At 39.2% G+C, this 16,062-nt stretch overlaps 1 protein-coding gene across 1 annotated transcript; it reads right to left on the bottom strand.

The window, feature by feature from the left end:
• Positions 1 to 1,140: 1,140 nt before the first annotated feature.
• On the bottom strand, positions 1,141 to 15,750 carry FEM1C (fem-1 homolog C). The gene is made up of 3 exons (XM_062600063.1): positions 15,636 to 15,750; positions 14,501 to 15,224; positions 1,141 to 4,530 (listed from the first exon to the last, which is right to left on the bottom strand). The coding sequence occupies exons 2-3, from the start codon at positions 15,042 to 15,044 to the stop codon at positions 3,221 to 3,223; spliced, it is 1,854 nt and encodes a 617-aa protein (XP_062456047.1). The 5' UTR covers positions 15,045 to 15,224; positions 15,636 to 15,750; the 3' UTR covers positions 1,141 to 3,220.
• Between the last annotated feature and the right edge of the window lie 312 nt (positions 15,751 to 16,062).

Here is a 16,062-nt window from a genome sequence, read left to right as displayed (position 1 = left end):
GATGAGCGAAGAGTGGAAAAAGAACGTGTTAAAAATATGACAAAAGAAAACAACAAATCTTTGTGTTCTGAATGCTCTTTAGTTCCTCGTCTTCACTGCAGTTTCTGTCTAGATGGCAACACTATTTGCCTTTAGCATCATGTTTCACTAACATAATCTTATTCTCATCTCTGAATGAGTAACATGGCTAAGAATAAAAGAAGTTCTAGTCCAGAAAGCTGATATCTGTACTGAAGTGGAGACAACCCTGATTTGAATTAGGAGCAGAGGAAGGCCAAACTGCTACTGCCCGTTAGCACTAGCCACGGCAGCAGCATCTCAGACAGCGTCTATTGATCCTCCCGCTCAGTTAGAGAAGCCTTAACTAACCCCACAACATTATCCAACACAGGCTCTCTACCAACTTATTGTAAAATGAAGTCAAAATTAAACAGGGCGTAAACAGGGTAATGTAAACATACAGGGCTACACGGAAAGCATTAAGTTGTCCATTTAGAACACCTACGTTTGAATATCTGACAAGATCAGGGTTCAGCAGACAGCCTCATGATCTTGCCAAATTAAATTCTGAATGGGTTGTTACTCTTTAGGATTATTCTATATGGGTAGGTATTTAGACAGAACTACATGCAATAAATCAGTAAGTCCTATTAAATAAGTTTAATAAAAGGGAAAGGGAAGCAAAAAAGTAGTTATCAGAATAAGTCTTCCCTGTAATCTAATGAAAATACCAAGTCTTAGAAAGTGATATCCCTTCTCTTTTTGAGAGATTTTTCATTCAAAAATTTGCTAACAATATCAGCACATATTCCCACAATTTTTAAACTATTTCTGGACTAACAATGTCCAAGTAACTAATTTTAAACAGTACTTTGGACAGTTACAAAGACAGAAGTTTAAATTACAAACCCTGAAGAGCAGTACAGATTTCAGAGTAAAAAGCAGTGATCAGAAGTCCCTTTCTCTATGAACTGTAGAAAGAGTATTTTTTTTTTTTTTAATGACTTGAAGTATAACGTGGATTATTTCTACTGTGGTGTGATTTGTCAGTTACACCTTGTTACAGAGTAGTAGAGAAACATATAAAAAATAAGAAATAAAAAAAGAAAAATCAAACTACTTGCTCTCACAAATGACAACTTGGGTGGCACGTATTTTAATCATTGCAAATCAGAGAAATTCAGCCAATTGAAAAGAAATTTACTGCTGCATATTCGCAAGAGAAACAGGATTTCCTCATACTCAGAATTTCATACAAACAATGTAAGTATGCCATGGGACAAACAGGTGAAAGTTGCTTCAAAATACAGAGTTTGAAAGTAGCAATACACAAACAGCACTGCTTTCAACATATCGTTGTTTAAAAGCATCCCAGTGTTTTTCCCAAGGATGGGTAACTAGTTGGCTCCACACTGTACACTACAAGGAAACCTGAAACAGCCAAGAAGCAAGGAAGAACTATTCTTATACGCTCTCAAGACATATTCTTCCTCAACCTCATCCACAAAAGACAAAAATACTCCAACAGGAAATTAAACCAAAAAAAAAAGAGAGAGAGAAGACCCTCCTAAATCAATGTTTCCTTTGTCTAATTCATTTGGCTTTTAAGTATCTCTGTCTCAGAAAAAAAGTCTGCATCAACTTGTGTGAATTTCTGGAGCAAGAAATCCATAGGTACATCTACTGCCCATCACTGAAATGAAACATCAGGTCAATGATATCCAATACGCTAGACTACTAAACGTCCAGGCAAACTGTATTCTACTCAACAGAAATGAATTTCACTTTAAGACATCTGCAGGGCTAATGTGCCATAATAAATTCTACTATTAATCAACAGTAAAGTGCTGAATTATATTAATTACCTGAATCTCACTCTCATTTATGATCTTCATTTATAGATTTCTTATCAAGTCAAAAGAGCCCTTTCTGTTGTAAAAGCTAAGCTGTTGTGCAAATATTATAAAAATAGGTAACTTTAATCAGGAGCTATATACACAACAGAACTTCTGCTTTTTCTTTAAGTACAGCTGACAGATAGTAGAGATGAAAAAAATCCATGCAAGTATTTATAAAGATATTTTAAATGAAGGAAAAGGGACACAGCTATCGAACTTCCAATATCCTGGCATACAGCCACTCACTACATTATAATTATACTAGATGAGGTCTAGATCTGGACTGATAAGCGTCATGCCACCAACATGCTTTAGTTTCTTTTGTAGCTAAAGAAGTTGATTTTAAATTTAAACTACAGTATACATTTGATCTATTTCTCATTAAAGTGTATCATTAAGTTTGAGGTTAAACTTTGCTCAAAGTTCACATCTAGTCACATAACCAGCACAAGCAAGACATTAGTGCAAAGAGGAAGGTGTCAATTGTACATGATGAGGACTCTTCCCCTAGCTGCATGATACAATAGAACGATTCTCAGATTTAAAGTTCAAGTGGATTACCGTGAGAAAAAGAGAGAATTTCTTCTCCCAAATTTAGCACAAATTTCCAGAGGATCAAAAGGAAAGCGACCTCAGTTACAGCTAGAATAAAAAAGTCAAACCCAAGTTTGGAGAGCTGATGTGTAGCTCCAAAATTTGTCATGCTATGAAGGCAGCATTCTCAAAAAGAGCTCCAAACAAACTGCAAAACAAAATTGGCATTGAAGTTGAAATTGGCCAACTGCTGCATAGAAATATGCTCACACACAACAGTCATGTTTAAGCCAGTGCATAGAGAAGATAAAAGCACTTATGGTAGTTGCAAATGTTAACAAGTCCATACAACTTTTACAGTTTAGCAATGAGTCCATAGAAAAAGAATAGAGTAAGAGTAGAAATGCTCAAGCAAAACCAAAAATGATGACCTTCCAACTGTATAAAATCCACACAACAGTTATAGTAAAAAGACATCAGTGGAAAATATTCAACTCAGTCCCAAACACCCAACAGGCAAATAAGACTAGAATAGACAAGCCTTTGGCAGACAATTTTAAGAGTCTAAATATGGCATTACATTTCTAAATAATCCACAAAATATATTATATGGCATATTCATATTAAATACTGGGTAACCAACTCTGTAAATCTGATGCTAACAACGCTTTAGCCAATGAGAGCAAGATGGAGCAAGCTAAGGGAACGCTGGTGTATCACAACAGTGCTCAAGAAAAACATTGTCACCAAGTCGTGCTTCAACAACAGTACTCTGGGACTCCACACTATCATCTGTGGAGCAAAACAAAGTTCTCCAATTTTTCAGGGATGTGTCCTGTGTAGCATATGTTATGATTCACTATAACACGAGCAGCAAGACACTGCAATGTAGTATGATTTATGGGCTGGATCAAATTTTTTGCTATTTCCTTCTCATCCAGCAAATCACTGGCAGTTTGTTTATGCGAGTTTGTGGCATCAAAGTGTGAACCCGACTTGATAAGAAGATTCATGATGTCTGGATGGTTGTTCAGTGCAGCAATGTGTAAAGGACTGTTGTTATCAGAGTCTCTGACGTTTACATCAGCACCACATTCCACCAGTATAGCAGTAACTTGCAGAGAGGGGAATTTACAAACTGGGTAGCGCCCCACACACGTAGTATTCTTGTCAACAGCAAGGTGAAGCGGACTGAAGTTATTCTTCCCTCTCGGCTGAAGCTTAAGAAACTTGTAAATAGTCTGTTTCTTAAAATGTTCTTGTTCTGAGCTGCAAGGTACTTTTTCCAACAAGCAAATTAAATGCAAAATGATGGAAAGGGCTTTGTTCAGCTGCATTGGGTCTGGAGGACATTGAGTTTGTTTCATAGCCCGTTCTATTTCGAGGACACTTTTGCACAGTATACCCATGAGATCATCAAATGTAACAGTAGTGCCTAGCAGGCCTTTTGCCCTATCCTGCAGCATGAAGGAGAAGAGTTCAGCAAATGACAGTAAACTGCTGGCTGTCATAGGGCTCAGTGGATCTAGATTGCTCTGCTGCATGTCCAAAGCATATTTCCATAAGTTGATGCATCGCTTGAAGTTTCCAGAGTCTGCATAGACAGCACCTCTGTACCTAATATAGTAGGATGTATCTGGGTGTGAAGGACCAAGAATACGTTCTCTAATTAATAGTGCTTGCATTCGCATCTCATCAGGGTCTGCAATAAGGTTTTCTAGCTCTTCTGAGCTGTTTACCTCTTTAGCATAATCGTAGGCCATAATTAGTGTTTGTGGCACAGGCTTGCTTAGGATATTAGTCCTGTCACTGTATCTCATCTCCATAGCTCGTTTCCAGTATTTTAAAGCACCAAGCAGATCTCTCTTTTTGTCCACAAATGTTGCTCCTAGAAGTTCTAGGGCATTTATGCGCTCTGTCTTACTGGTCTGTACATGCTGTGTCAGAAAGTCCACAATATTTGTGTGGCCAGTCACACTGGCTGAGAGAAGGGGAGTCATTCCATAGCCGTCCTTTTCCATCTTAGCACAATACTTGAGAAGCATCTTCATGATCTCCAAACTTCCAGATTCTGCACAGTCATGTAATGCGGTGTTTCCTAGCAAGAGAAGAAAATCAATTACACAAATTAAAATTAAATTATATTCAAACCTCAGCACACAAGTAGTTATTAAAAAAATAAATAAAACACATACATAAAACCACACCCTTGTTCTTACATCTATGGACCTTGAAAGGCTTTAAATGATTAGTTAAAATATTCAAAACCTGATCAAAATATCAATGCTGCCAAGCACTTATACAAACCAAAATGTTTGATGTTATTACCTGAAAGAATTAAAGAGGTTTTAAGGACTCTTTGTTTCATTATTCAAAACTCAAAACAATTCTCCAGAATATGAGCGGTTTTGTATCTCCTTTCAAGGATAAAACAGAGACCTAAGCTTGCTGTCTCTAAATTGTTATACTTTCTCTTGTTCTCTTATCAAATATCCCTCCTTCCTCCCTATCTCCAGCCATAATTAAAAAAAAGAAAAAGAAAAAAGAAATCTGTATAAAATTTAAAGCTGTGCTAACTCACCTTTGTTTTTATTTGCCTCTACACTGTACCTCTTCTCTCTTTCATCCAAGCCTTTTAAGTGTATCAGGACAATAATTGCATACAAAGGAAAATACAGTCCAACACAACAGGCCCTCCATCTCAGCTGGAGCTTCCGAGACTGCCATAATATTCTGAGGGAGCTGGTTATTTTCTCAAGCTTACGTATACACGCAGATACGCTTTTCTTAGTGCTGATATTTGTTAGGTCTTTATCCTGAAGTCCCACATTAACCCCTCTGTTCCTCTGGTTAGGACTCCCAAAGCAGAGACAAGAAAAAAAACAACCAAACAAGCAAGCAAGCAAATTCAAACCAGTCCTTAATTTGTGCCTGAAATCTGTCTTAAAAGCTGAACACTCTACAGAAATAAACTAAGAATAAGGTGCAGGTAAAGGCTTTCTACTAAGAAGTTAATATATTTCTATTCCATTATATTATTCTGCCCAGAATATATTGTTCATGCTATGTTAAATAGGCTAAATTTAAATGCAAAATATTTGAAATTAGTACATACATAAGAAAAAGAAATCTCTCATAAATATATTTCAGAAGTAGGAAAGATTATTAAAATTGCTATTTCTTTTATAATAACCTGAATTAAGTCAATACAGCGATTTTGGTATCTTCTGACTTTTGAATATTTGATTTCATAACATTCTAATTTTCCTTCCAGTAAGAAGCATGGCAAGGGGATATGAAGCTGAAGAAGAACAAAAGCAAAATTGCAAAATATCTGGTGAAACCATGATGATTGTCCTCTACTAGTGTACTTGTGACTAGCAGCACAAGATGCTTTGGATCCACAACACAACCTATCTTTTGAGTTAGCAGATTATCAAATGGTAGTTTGCCTTTATCTTCTGTGTAACTCACTGGATGAGAACAAGTTTGTCCAAGAGTTTTGCAAGTTTTGGTACACAGCAAAAGAATGTACAGACTCAAGGTCTGTTTGGATGAAAATGTTCTAATGGGAACAGAACATTTTGCCTCTGCTCTCCTGCTTGTATTCCAACCATTCCCTCCCTCCTCACTCTCTGCTAATCTTTCACTTCTCAAAACTTTATATATAAAGTTAATCTGCTGTTTCTTCCTCAAACTTGCTGGTAGACCATCAGAGGAAGAACTGGTAGCACATTTCGAGCCTTTCTCGCTGCTCTCAATTCCAGTAGCCAGAAGGACTGCGGTGAGGAGGAAGTCATTCAAGACAAACAGCACCGCAATTCAAGAATATCACATGCAGAAAATTTAACTGCTACTCTAATCAAATTCCTACCAAAGATGCACTAAAAGCTATTTGTAAAGCCAGATTTTCACAGTTACAGCAGAAAGAGAGCTACTAACACATTTTGTCCCCAAACCAAGTGCAAGTTCCAAATGTTAAAGAAAAAGAAAAACTCAAAAAAATAGTTTCATTAACACAGTGAACTTCTAAGAACTTGCAGAATGTTCTTTTCCTGATACATTTCTGAAAAGCAGCCAGATATTTTGTTATCACTTACCAAAACTAAGCTGAGGAAGACACTCCCCACAAAGCAGCACTTGAAATCACCTGTTACATCAAGACATACTAACCTGAAGCCAGGCCTTGCAATGGCAAGTGACTTTCAAGTCTCAAATACCCTCTGCAATCTTTGTTTCTACTGGAGAGTGTCAGGTCAGTTACAGGAATTTCAAGCACCAATTGGTCTGATCACACTACAGCCTCTACCATGACCAACAAGTCAAAGCAACAGAGATGCTCCAAACTTAAGTGGTTTACAAGTTTGATGAGTTTCTCAACTACAGTTCATCAGTTAGAATTCCCTCTGTCCTTACTGCACATCACAGATTAGAAAACTCCTTATATTTCAATATTGACAAGTACAAGATTTTTACATTCCTCAAACAGGCAGAGGTCAAAGCAGGCAAATACGCAAGAGAAACCTGCTCGCAGACATACACGTTACAAAAGCCTTCTTGCTGTGCTAGAGAAAGTCTAGGTAAAACATAACTACAGCTGTCAAGCCAGAACTAAAGACAAGCTGACTCCTCAGGCTCCCTGCACTTCTGCACTCAGTCATGAGAGCAAGATCAGATTCACCTTCGTGTAGGCTGAGCCACTAGTTAATGTAACCAGGTCAGTGTGTATTCAAGTCCATACTCCCTCCCTCAAAGCAGAGCTCTGAAACACTGGAATTGGCACCTTCCAAAAGGTCTTTCTAATGCCAATCTAGACAAGGCCTGGGATAAAAGAAATTCCGAATTACAAGTGTTTTCACCAATGCATGTCAGAACCCTACATTAGCTCTGCAAATTTAACACCCACATTTCAAAGTACCAGTGTACATAGACAAAGTTTTTTGAAGCGTTGATTCAAAAAAGAACAAAAAAAATCAATAAATATTTTATTACAGATCACACTGTGCTTGTTAAAACACCAGAGGCATCCTTAGATGACAGCATTTCATGTTTAAATGTTATCATTATTTGTGTTTTCCAGCTTCCAGTCAAACTTTTGAAATATTAAAAAAAAAAAAAAACATGACAAAAGGATACTGAAGACATACAAATCAAAATGCACTAGTAACATCAAAGCTCTTACAACCACTGCACAACTATTAACACACATCTTGCCAGCTTTGACACTAGGTCAATGGTAACTATTCAAATTACACACTACATCCATCATCATGTAACATTGCTCTTTACACTCTTTCATCAATTGGCAGGCATATACGCTATGACACATTAACATCACAAAAAGCCAGACAAATTAAGCTTAGCCACTGCCTAAGTAAACTCAGGTCTAATACAAGAGTTTGCAAGCCATTAATTTACAATGCAGACACGCAGAATGCATAGAAATATTCCTAAAACCCCACAGAATCTCGCTGCTCTCTCCAAATGATCTTTCTTTGAAAAAAAAAAAAAAAGAACAGATTTTTATTAGTATTATCATCAGGATTATTGACTTAACCAGAGGTTACTGACAGCATATCAGAAGCAGAGTAACTTTCTAGCTACTTGTGTTGTAGTAGTCCTCAGAGACCTACTTCAAGTAGTGTGTAAGCTAATAAAGGAAGGATGTCACCACTAATTTTTAGTGGCTGCCCCTTGCTTCAGCTTAATTGGATGAAACAGCAGCAGGAAGGAAGTATCATGAGAATACAAGCTCCTATATACTAGAAATGGACATGGCTAGACAAACAGTTTAGAGCTACCAATTTAAAAAAAATAATAACACAACCAAGTTTTAAGAAATAACAAGATTACCTAGCTATCTACCTATCAATTACCAAATGTTAAGTTTGAGGAAAAAAAGGTAAAGAGGGCATGGCAGCAGACTTAGCATCCAATTCCCCTCTTTAGTCCTTTGAAATCTTACCCAAAAAAGGGGGAGGAGGATGTATAAGTTGATATCGTGGCTTCATGTTTTATTCTTTCGTTACAGACCTACTTCAGAAGTGGTAGTGTGAACATTATACAAAGGCTCCAAGTATTGCAGAACTAATTCCCTAACTACCCAGTGTTACAAAAAGTACATCTGGGAGGGATTCAAATTTTTAATGAGGTCATGCCTTTCTATGTCAGAAGAAAATTATTCCCAAAATAGACTGATAGCTTGTGACATAGGAAGGAAAGAAAGCACAGCAATGACACAGAAAGCGATCTTGCTTGATTTGCAACCGATATTAACTACATGCACCTCCTAAAATTTATGAAGTGTTTCATCAAATTTCCAGACAGTAAAACTTCTTTTAGAGTTTTCTATCAGTCTGACTTCACACCCCAAATCTGCTCCTGAAGAAACACATTCAGCTGCTCAACTTCAAATATATGAGAAAAATGATTTAATTTGGAGGACAATTAATTCCACTGTGTGGAATTAACTACAGATGAAATCCGTCACCTCTGTAAAGTTAAGTTGTTCCTATAACACTATTTTTTAAACAGAGCACTTGAAGCAAGTAAATTCTCTAGTAGTATCAGATTTTTAAAAATGTATTGATACATACATGCAAATACAGACAGAGCATCAGAGAACAATCTGATGTCTACTTTATGCTTAGTTTACATAACAAACGAGAAAAAATAAAAAGTATGCCTTCCCTTTGTAAAGGAATTAAGTAAAAAATGCAAAGAACTTCACCTCAACAATCCAGCTTCCATATTCAGTAACAGTATAATTGCTCTCTTGCTCAAAAAAGTACTTAAGGATAGCCTGTATTATCAAGATTAATAACACAAAGCAGCAACAGTATACAGAATGCTGTGAAATGATTAATTTCAACATGAACTCCCTTTTTCAGTTGAAATTCAATAATTTATTCCTTTTAAACTGTATCTTCCTTCACATTTTACAGACATTCCTACTGATGTCCTGTTTCACATAGCATCACACACAAAACATCCACAAAATGCAGTGTACTCCATCATGTAATGCCATCCAAAAATGGAAAAGCCAGCCAGACCAACCAACCAACCAAAAAACCCACTCACTTTTAGAGTAAGGCCTTTATTCAGGAGCAGGGGGGTGCGGGGGGGGGGAGGGGAAGAAGGGGGAAAGAGTCCTTTGTTTTTCTTCCAAATGAATTTTGGCAAGCAGACAAGACAAAAAAAAGGCTCAAGAGAACAAACCTGTCAGACTCCTTTCTGTTAACTGCTAGGGAAGATTCATTATTTTTAATGTATACTAAACCACACTGATCACAGAGCAGAGTGTGCATCTAATTCCCCTATTTCTGCGTCTGCAAAGTCCATAGAAGGCTTTTTCCCTCCCAGCAGGTTTGAGAGCGTTAGGCTCTCCAGACTCCCACGTAACTGATAACACTGAAATATTGCTAGCCCTTGATATAGTATAACTATGTGAATAACCTTGAAAGTACTCAGAGACTGAGGTCCTTACAGTTCTATACTTCCCAAAACAAGCAAGTAAATTGAACAAGCCTCATCCTCCATATTATTTCACAAAACCAATATGATCAAATACTGCACCATAGCTAGTGGTATTTAAGAATAACAAGTCTTTCAATCACAGTGTAATTTTGCATTTTTCAAAATACATGATTTCTTCTGTTAGGGTAGCATGGAGGATAGTAACAAAGAAACAAACGTTCCTGTTCTGATCTCAAAAAACACACCTAAAGGAATGCCACCAGTTCTTACGATGGTTATTAATACTTGACAGGGAGAAAAAAAATAGTTTTTTGGCTAGCAAATGTGTCTGCTAACAATTCAAAGGGAACAGAAGTAGTGAAAACCATCAGTAAAATCCAGGAACACCACCTTGATGAGAAAGACTGCATTTCAAGCAGTTGAGCAATGGAAAGAGTTACAAGCTGTGTTCAGAAAAAAATCTGCCTTTCATGTAATTATTTTGGAAGAAAGGTCTTACTCCCTGTGCCATTACATACAGTCCATCCTGGCTATCAGAGCTAATGTACTTTATCTACAATTTAACCTCTTAAATCTGTGTAATTCACTGTGATTGTGAGAAAGGAAGGGAATGAGACTCCATTACTGCAGCTGCTCTTAGTAGAGGAGAATAATGCAAAGTATCAAAATACAGGTTGCAAATTGCCAAGGTGCAAGATACAAGTATTCTTATCTTGAGTTCGATTACAGGTATAACATCCCTTTAAAATGGTCTGTATGCCAAATATTTTTATGGTGAAAGCTAAAGAGTTTTAAATAGAAAATCTAATTCTAATCCACAGAGCTCCAGGTAGATCACCAGTAGAGCCCAAATTCATAGTCTCAAGCCCCAAAAACCACTACCACTGGAATTACAAGCATAAGTATTTTCCCTCCCCTCCCCTCACTGACCAGACAAGAGAGGACTACACAGAGAACACATCAGCAGAACACTGTGATCGAGAATCTACAGTCTATTCTTAACACTGTCAGGGAGCACTATCCCTTAACTACAGATCATTGGCAGGCTTCGCAATGCAGCAGAAAAGAAAACCACATGCAGCCAAAATACAGAATGTTCCTCCTAATCCAAGCACACAGGCAGGAGATCTGTGCCCACTCAAGAGTTGAGCTGCAGGGTCTTCCCTGTTCAAAAAGCTTTGGTTTTGATACTACAGAAATCTATTAGACACCTATTTCATATTGGTGGGGGGGAAAGAAAAAAAAAAAAAATCAAACCTTGTTAGTTTTAATCTGTACCATCTTAAACCAGGAGTAAGGTACTGGAGAAGTCTGTGAATTAGGAAAATAAGGCTGAATTAACTCATATTGGAAGCATTCCTTTAGCTACTTTTTTGCTTTTCCTAAAAAAAAAAAAACACTTTAATTCTACAGATATCTGTTATTTTCCATAAATCTGAGAGGAAAAAAAGACTTCTCTTATCCTCTTTATCACCATTTTCTTCACTCAGTTCATGTGACCTAAAACACTTTAAAAAAATCCTTTGTTTCCATTTCTGCTGCCTATGTTCTTCATAAAAGTTTTGGGAAATTGTAAAAGTCAGATATGTAGATCTGTGACAAGACCAAGGACAAGTAAAAGTTCATATTTTAAATTTAGAACTATTGGTCATCTTTCATGGTACAGCACTGTCATCTATGCCAAACGTCTTTACCTCCTCCTTCACTATCATCTCCTGTGAGACAGCGCTAGATGCATGCTTTACCTCAGAGTAGTCTCCCACCTGAATCAAAAACTCAGAAGTCTTCATGAGTTATCTTAACCCTACACTAGCTATATTTTTGCACTTCCCCAACCGTCCTTCCAGAACCTCTGCCTTATGAATGTTAGCAGTCCAAAACAGTTGTTGTATTATGCCTGTATTTTAGAAGTAGTGCTTCTGCACATGTTTTTTAACTGCTCTATTACACCCTTCTTCAGCCATCCTCATTTTCAGATCTCTGAACTTACCTGTTTTTTCATCTCAAAATACTTTTGATTTTTCCCTGGAATTGTCAACAGTTGAAAATAAATTTTTACATCTTTCCCAGCTCTAGAATTCTTTCATTTTTCAAATTGTGAATACAATCCTATCTCACAATATGAAAATCTAGTGGAAAAGCACATGGGATAGTTTGAGCAATTTTGTCCTCCTCTCTTTCCCTGATTTCACAAGTAGTATCTGGAAGATGATCTCTAGTAAGCTCCTGTTACAGCAGTTTTCTAAGCATACTTGTAGTAACGTTACGGAGTTCTCTTCTTATAAGGAGCTTTATAATTTCAAAATCAGCAAAATTTACAAGAAGGGGTGTATCTTAAATGAGTTTAGATAGGATAGCAACAACTTTTACTACTCAGAAGCAGAGGACTTTTGCATCCTCTATCCCCCCATTACAAGCACCCCTACTCTCCGTCTAGAGAAATGTTTGAAACAAACAGGGAGTAGTAAAAACTGGAAGTAATGCATAGAAAGAGACTTAGAGATGGACTATAAGAGTGCAGTGTGAGTCCTATTGGAAACATTAATTTTGAAATAGCTAGCAAGCATTCTTGCAAAACAAAGTTCAGAAGGTTAGTTGTTGAGCCTCAGCCATTGCAACACTCATATTATTGTAATATTTAAGGCTATGAGTTTTGCTTGGTTCTTCTGTCTTTCCACAGCTGATCTTCAGGGTTTACAGTACTTTCCTTCTCTCCTCCTTTACCTTGCCACTGCCCATTAAATAACTTCAGAGATTAGACTACTTCATGATGCCAAAAACAAGAAGTATGCTAATGTTAGAGGGGGGCATCTGCTTCCAAATACAAAAAAGGCAGGCCATACGTGACTGACATATGTACACACATCCATTTGTGAATATTGTAGGTTAAAATAAAAAAAGATGCACTTTAATGAGCTGAAACATATCAACTTGAAAAAGAATAATAATAATAATCTGTTTATACCATAGGAACTTCTGCTCATGAGCCTAAGTGGTGAATCACATAGAAACCGAAGAAAGTAGAAAGAGGAATGAAATAAGATAATAGAGAAACTGAGACCAGTGAAAAAATCCTCAGAAGTGCACATCTGTCATTCTGTCATTATATCAAGAAAAATAAAATTAATGCCCTAGTAAAGTGAATAAGGACCAGCAAATTAAAGCCTGCTCCAGTGACACAAAATGAGAAAAAAAAGCCAGTTTTTTTTATGTTTTATAAGATATTTAACAGCTCTGTACGGTTCATACTTAATATTTAAAGGGATTGATTTAGAACTCAAAAGAATATTTTATATTTAGCTCATTACTTCAAGAACCCAGTCTAGAAACATGACATTTTTATCCTATCACAAGTCCATGATGATTCATAAGCAACCTTAAATCCTTACAAAGAAAGATTTATTTTGCTCTGCCCACCTCTATGACAAATTTGTAGTTTAGCTTTCTTTACATTAACCTCACATATCTGCATGATTTGCTAAAAAAAGGCATATTTAGCTGGACAGCTATTTCAAATACATTACTCCCATATTTGGCACTTAAGCTAGGCACTACGTTTTTTTTCTCCTGACAAAATATACTTTTAGTATATTGTGAAAAACAAAATTAGCCAGAAACAAGTATTGGAACTATTAACCTACAAAAAGATTTCTTAGCAGATTATTAGCATATATAAAGATTAAGCTGCTGAAATACAATCCTGGCTCAATGAGCTAAAAATTAACTACAATCTGCAATAATCAATATGCTTTTTCAGCCAGTATTGTATTCATGTGTAAGTTTGAGACTTAATGAAAAACAGCCATTAGAACAAGACGTCCACATAATTACGATCACCGCAAAAAGAACAGAAATCTTCACCTTGAACAATAGTGTTAGGATAATTGTAAACAGAGGCAAAGATGTCCTTTGTGACCCATGCATTAGTGGAAGTCTTCTGTTGTGATCACAGTCACATGGAGCTTCATTTCCTGAACCCTAATATACCTTTGTTTTAGTAGCAGTGTAGCATTAGGAAAAAAAAAAAGAAAAAGAAAGATAGAAAAGGATCCAAGAGAATTAAAAAATTTGGAGGGAAAGAGTAGTTAAAAAAAAAGTGTTTATTCATATCCAGTGTAAAAAAGAATTCTCCTTTACACGTTTCCCTATTCTAGTCTTCATGGCACAGGCCAGTTTTAATGTACAGTTCATTTGGTTTGTTAAGAAACTGAAAAGCTGCCTAAATTTTATACAGTATCAGCTCATATATTTGAACATGTTCAATGCTACAAATAAGATTCCTCAGCAAAAATTGATTAGCTTTTTCCACATATAAATGCCAAGTTTCATATGACTAAATCTTTTTAAGAATTGGAGTTTAAGATTAAAAAGTACTGCTATAGAGTGAAAGTATATATTAGTCTTAACCAATAAGAAAATTAATATGCTAAAAACATCTGTAAAAATATAACTAAACACATTTCATTTCTTACTGGAAAAAAGATTCACATTATGAGATGAGAGGTCTATTTTTGGATGACAGCCTCCTAAAGAAATATAACTGAATAACTCCACTCCTCTTTACTACAAGGAAAATAAAACAATGAACTTACCTTTAACACTTTTTCTGTTAACATCTGCTCCTTTTTCAAGTAAATACTGAGCAATTTCTTTGTGGCCCTTGTAACAGGAGATCATCAAGCACGTATGCCCATGACGGTTTGATACTTCCAAGTCGGCTTTGTGCTCCACGAGGTATTTTACTATTTCCAGGTGACCATCGAAACAAGCAGCTCTAAGTGGCGTTGAATTTGTCAGGGTTGTGTTGTTGACAGACGCACCGTGATCTAACAGACACTGAACCACCTTTAAGTGACCAGCAGCTGATGCTGCCCATAATGGCGGGGCTCCCTCAATGGTCTCACCATCAAAATTCACTGAGCCACCAACTTCTATTGAAGCAGAGCAATGGTCCAGCAAGTATTCCACCATGTCAAGGTGCCCATAACGGGCTGCCATCAGAAGTGGTGTGGCACCATTGGTTTTTTCTGACATAAGTAAGGCCACCTCTTCCCTTGTTTTGCTTGCCAGTAACTTGGAAAGGAGCCGCAGCTTGCCATCACGAGCTGCATTGAACACTGCTGTCTTTAGATCCATTTAGTCTGTACCTCTCTGCTGCTTGAAGGATACACAGCTGTCTTGCTCGGGGTCAGGAACCAAAGCTTACTGGAAACACAGAGCCCAAACAGACTGTCCCGTACTTTTTCTCAGACCAGTTTCACGGAGGCGGGACAACATGGAGACTCCGAACGAGGTCCTGACAAAGCACTGAGAAATCTGCAAAAGAAGAGAACTCTGAGTGTTTTCGCCTTCTACTTCTCAACTAAACAAATACAATGCGTTTTTTTCCCCACAGCTCGAACAAGCTCCGCTGGCGCCGCACCAGCACCAGCCGCCTTCCCCGCGCTGTGCAGTGCCCCCGGACGGAAACTGTTGAGCCGGGGCCGCCGCGGCCCGGCGTTACCGCGCTGCGGGAACCCTCCTCCCCCCGGAGGGCGACGGGCCGCCCCGGACCCCCGCCGCCGCCCCGCGCCGGGCGGGGGGGGCGCCAAAACCGGCCCGGCCCGGCCCGGCCCGGCCCGGGCCGGCCGCCGGGTTCGGTTCCGGCCCGGGCCTGCCCCTCCCCCCCACGCCGCCGACAGCGGGGGGGGACGCGCGGGCGGAGGAGGCCCCCCGGGCGCGGGCTACCTTCCCGGGCCGCCGCCGGAGCCGCCCTCACGCGGAAGCGCCCGCCGCCGCCGGCGCGCCGTCCCGCTCCTCCATGACAGGCCGCTCCCCCCGCAACTGGCCGCCGCCACCCAGAACCGGCCCTGCGCCGCGCGCGGCGCGGCCCCCTGGGCGGGGCGCGCCCGCCGCCCCCTCCAATGGCAGCGGCGCTCGGCCGCCGCCCCCACCAATGGCAGCGGCGCTCGGCCGCCGCCCCCACCAATGGCAGCGGCGCCCGGCCGCCGCCCCCACCAATGGCAGCGGCGCCCGGCCGCCGCCAGCCACTCGCGGCCGCCCCGGGGGGGCGGGACTGCGCCGGCGCGCGAGCTCGGCGGGGAGCGGCGGGGCGGGGAGCGGCGGCCGGCAGGGGGCGGGCGAGGCGGCGCCGCCGCCCGCGGGGGTGGCGGGA

Source organism: Rhea pennata, chromosome Z, assembly GCF_028389875.1.
Source record: "Rhea pennata isolate bPtePen1 chromosome Z, bPtePen1.pri, whole genome shotgun sequence".
Classification (NCBI taxonomy): Eukaryota; Metazoa; Chordata; class Aves; order Rheiformes; family Rheidae; genus Rhea; species Rhea pennata.
This window is presented reverse-complemented; position numbering and strand designations above follow the sequence as displayed.

What these genes read in the sequence shown, in the direction of transcription:
- FEM1C (XM_062600063.1), bottom strand. Translation starts at nt 15,044, where the DNA reads ATGGATCTAAAGACAGCAGTGTTCAATGCAGCTCGTGATGGCAAGCTG. An exon ending in TAACAGAAAAAGTGTTAAAG is followed by an intron (nt 4,531 to 14,500) that starts GTAAGTTCATTG and finishes TTCTCTTGCTAG; the next exon opens with GAAACACCGCATTACATGAC.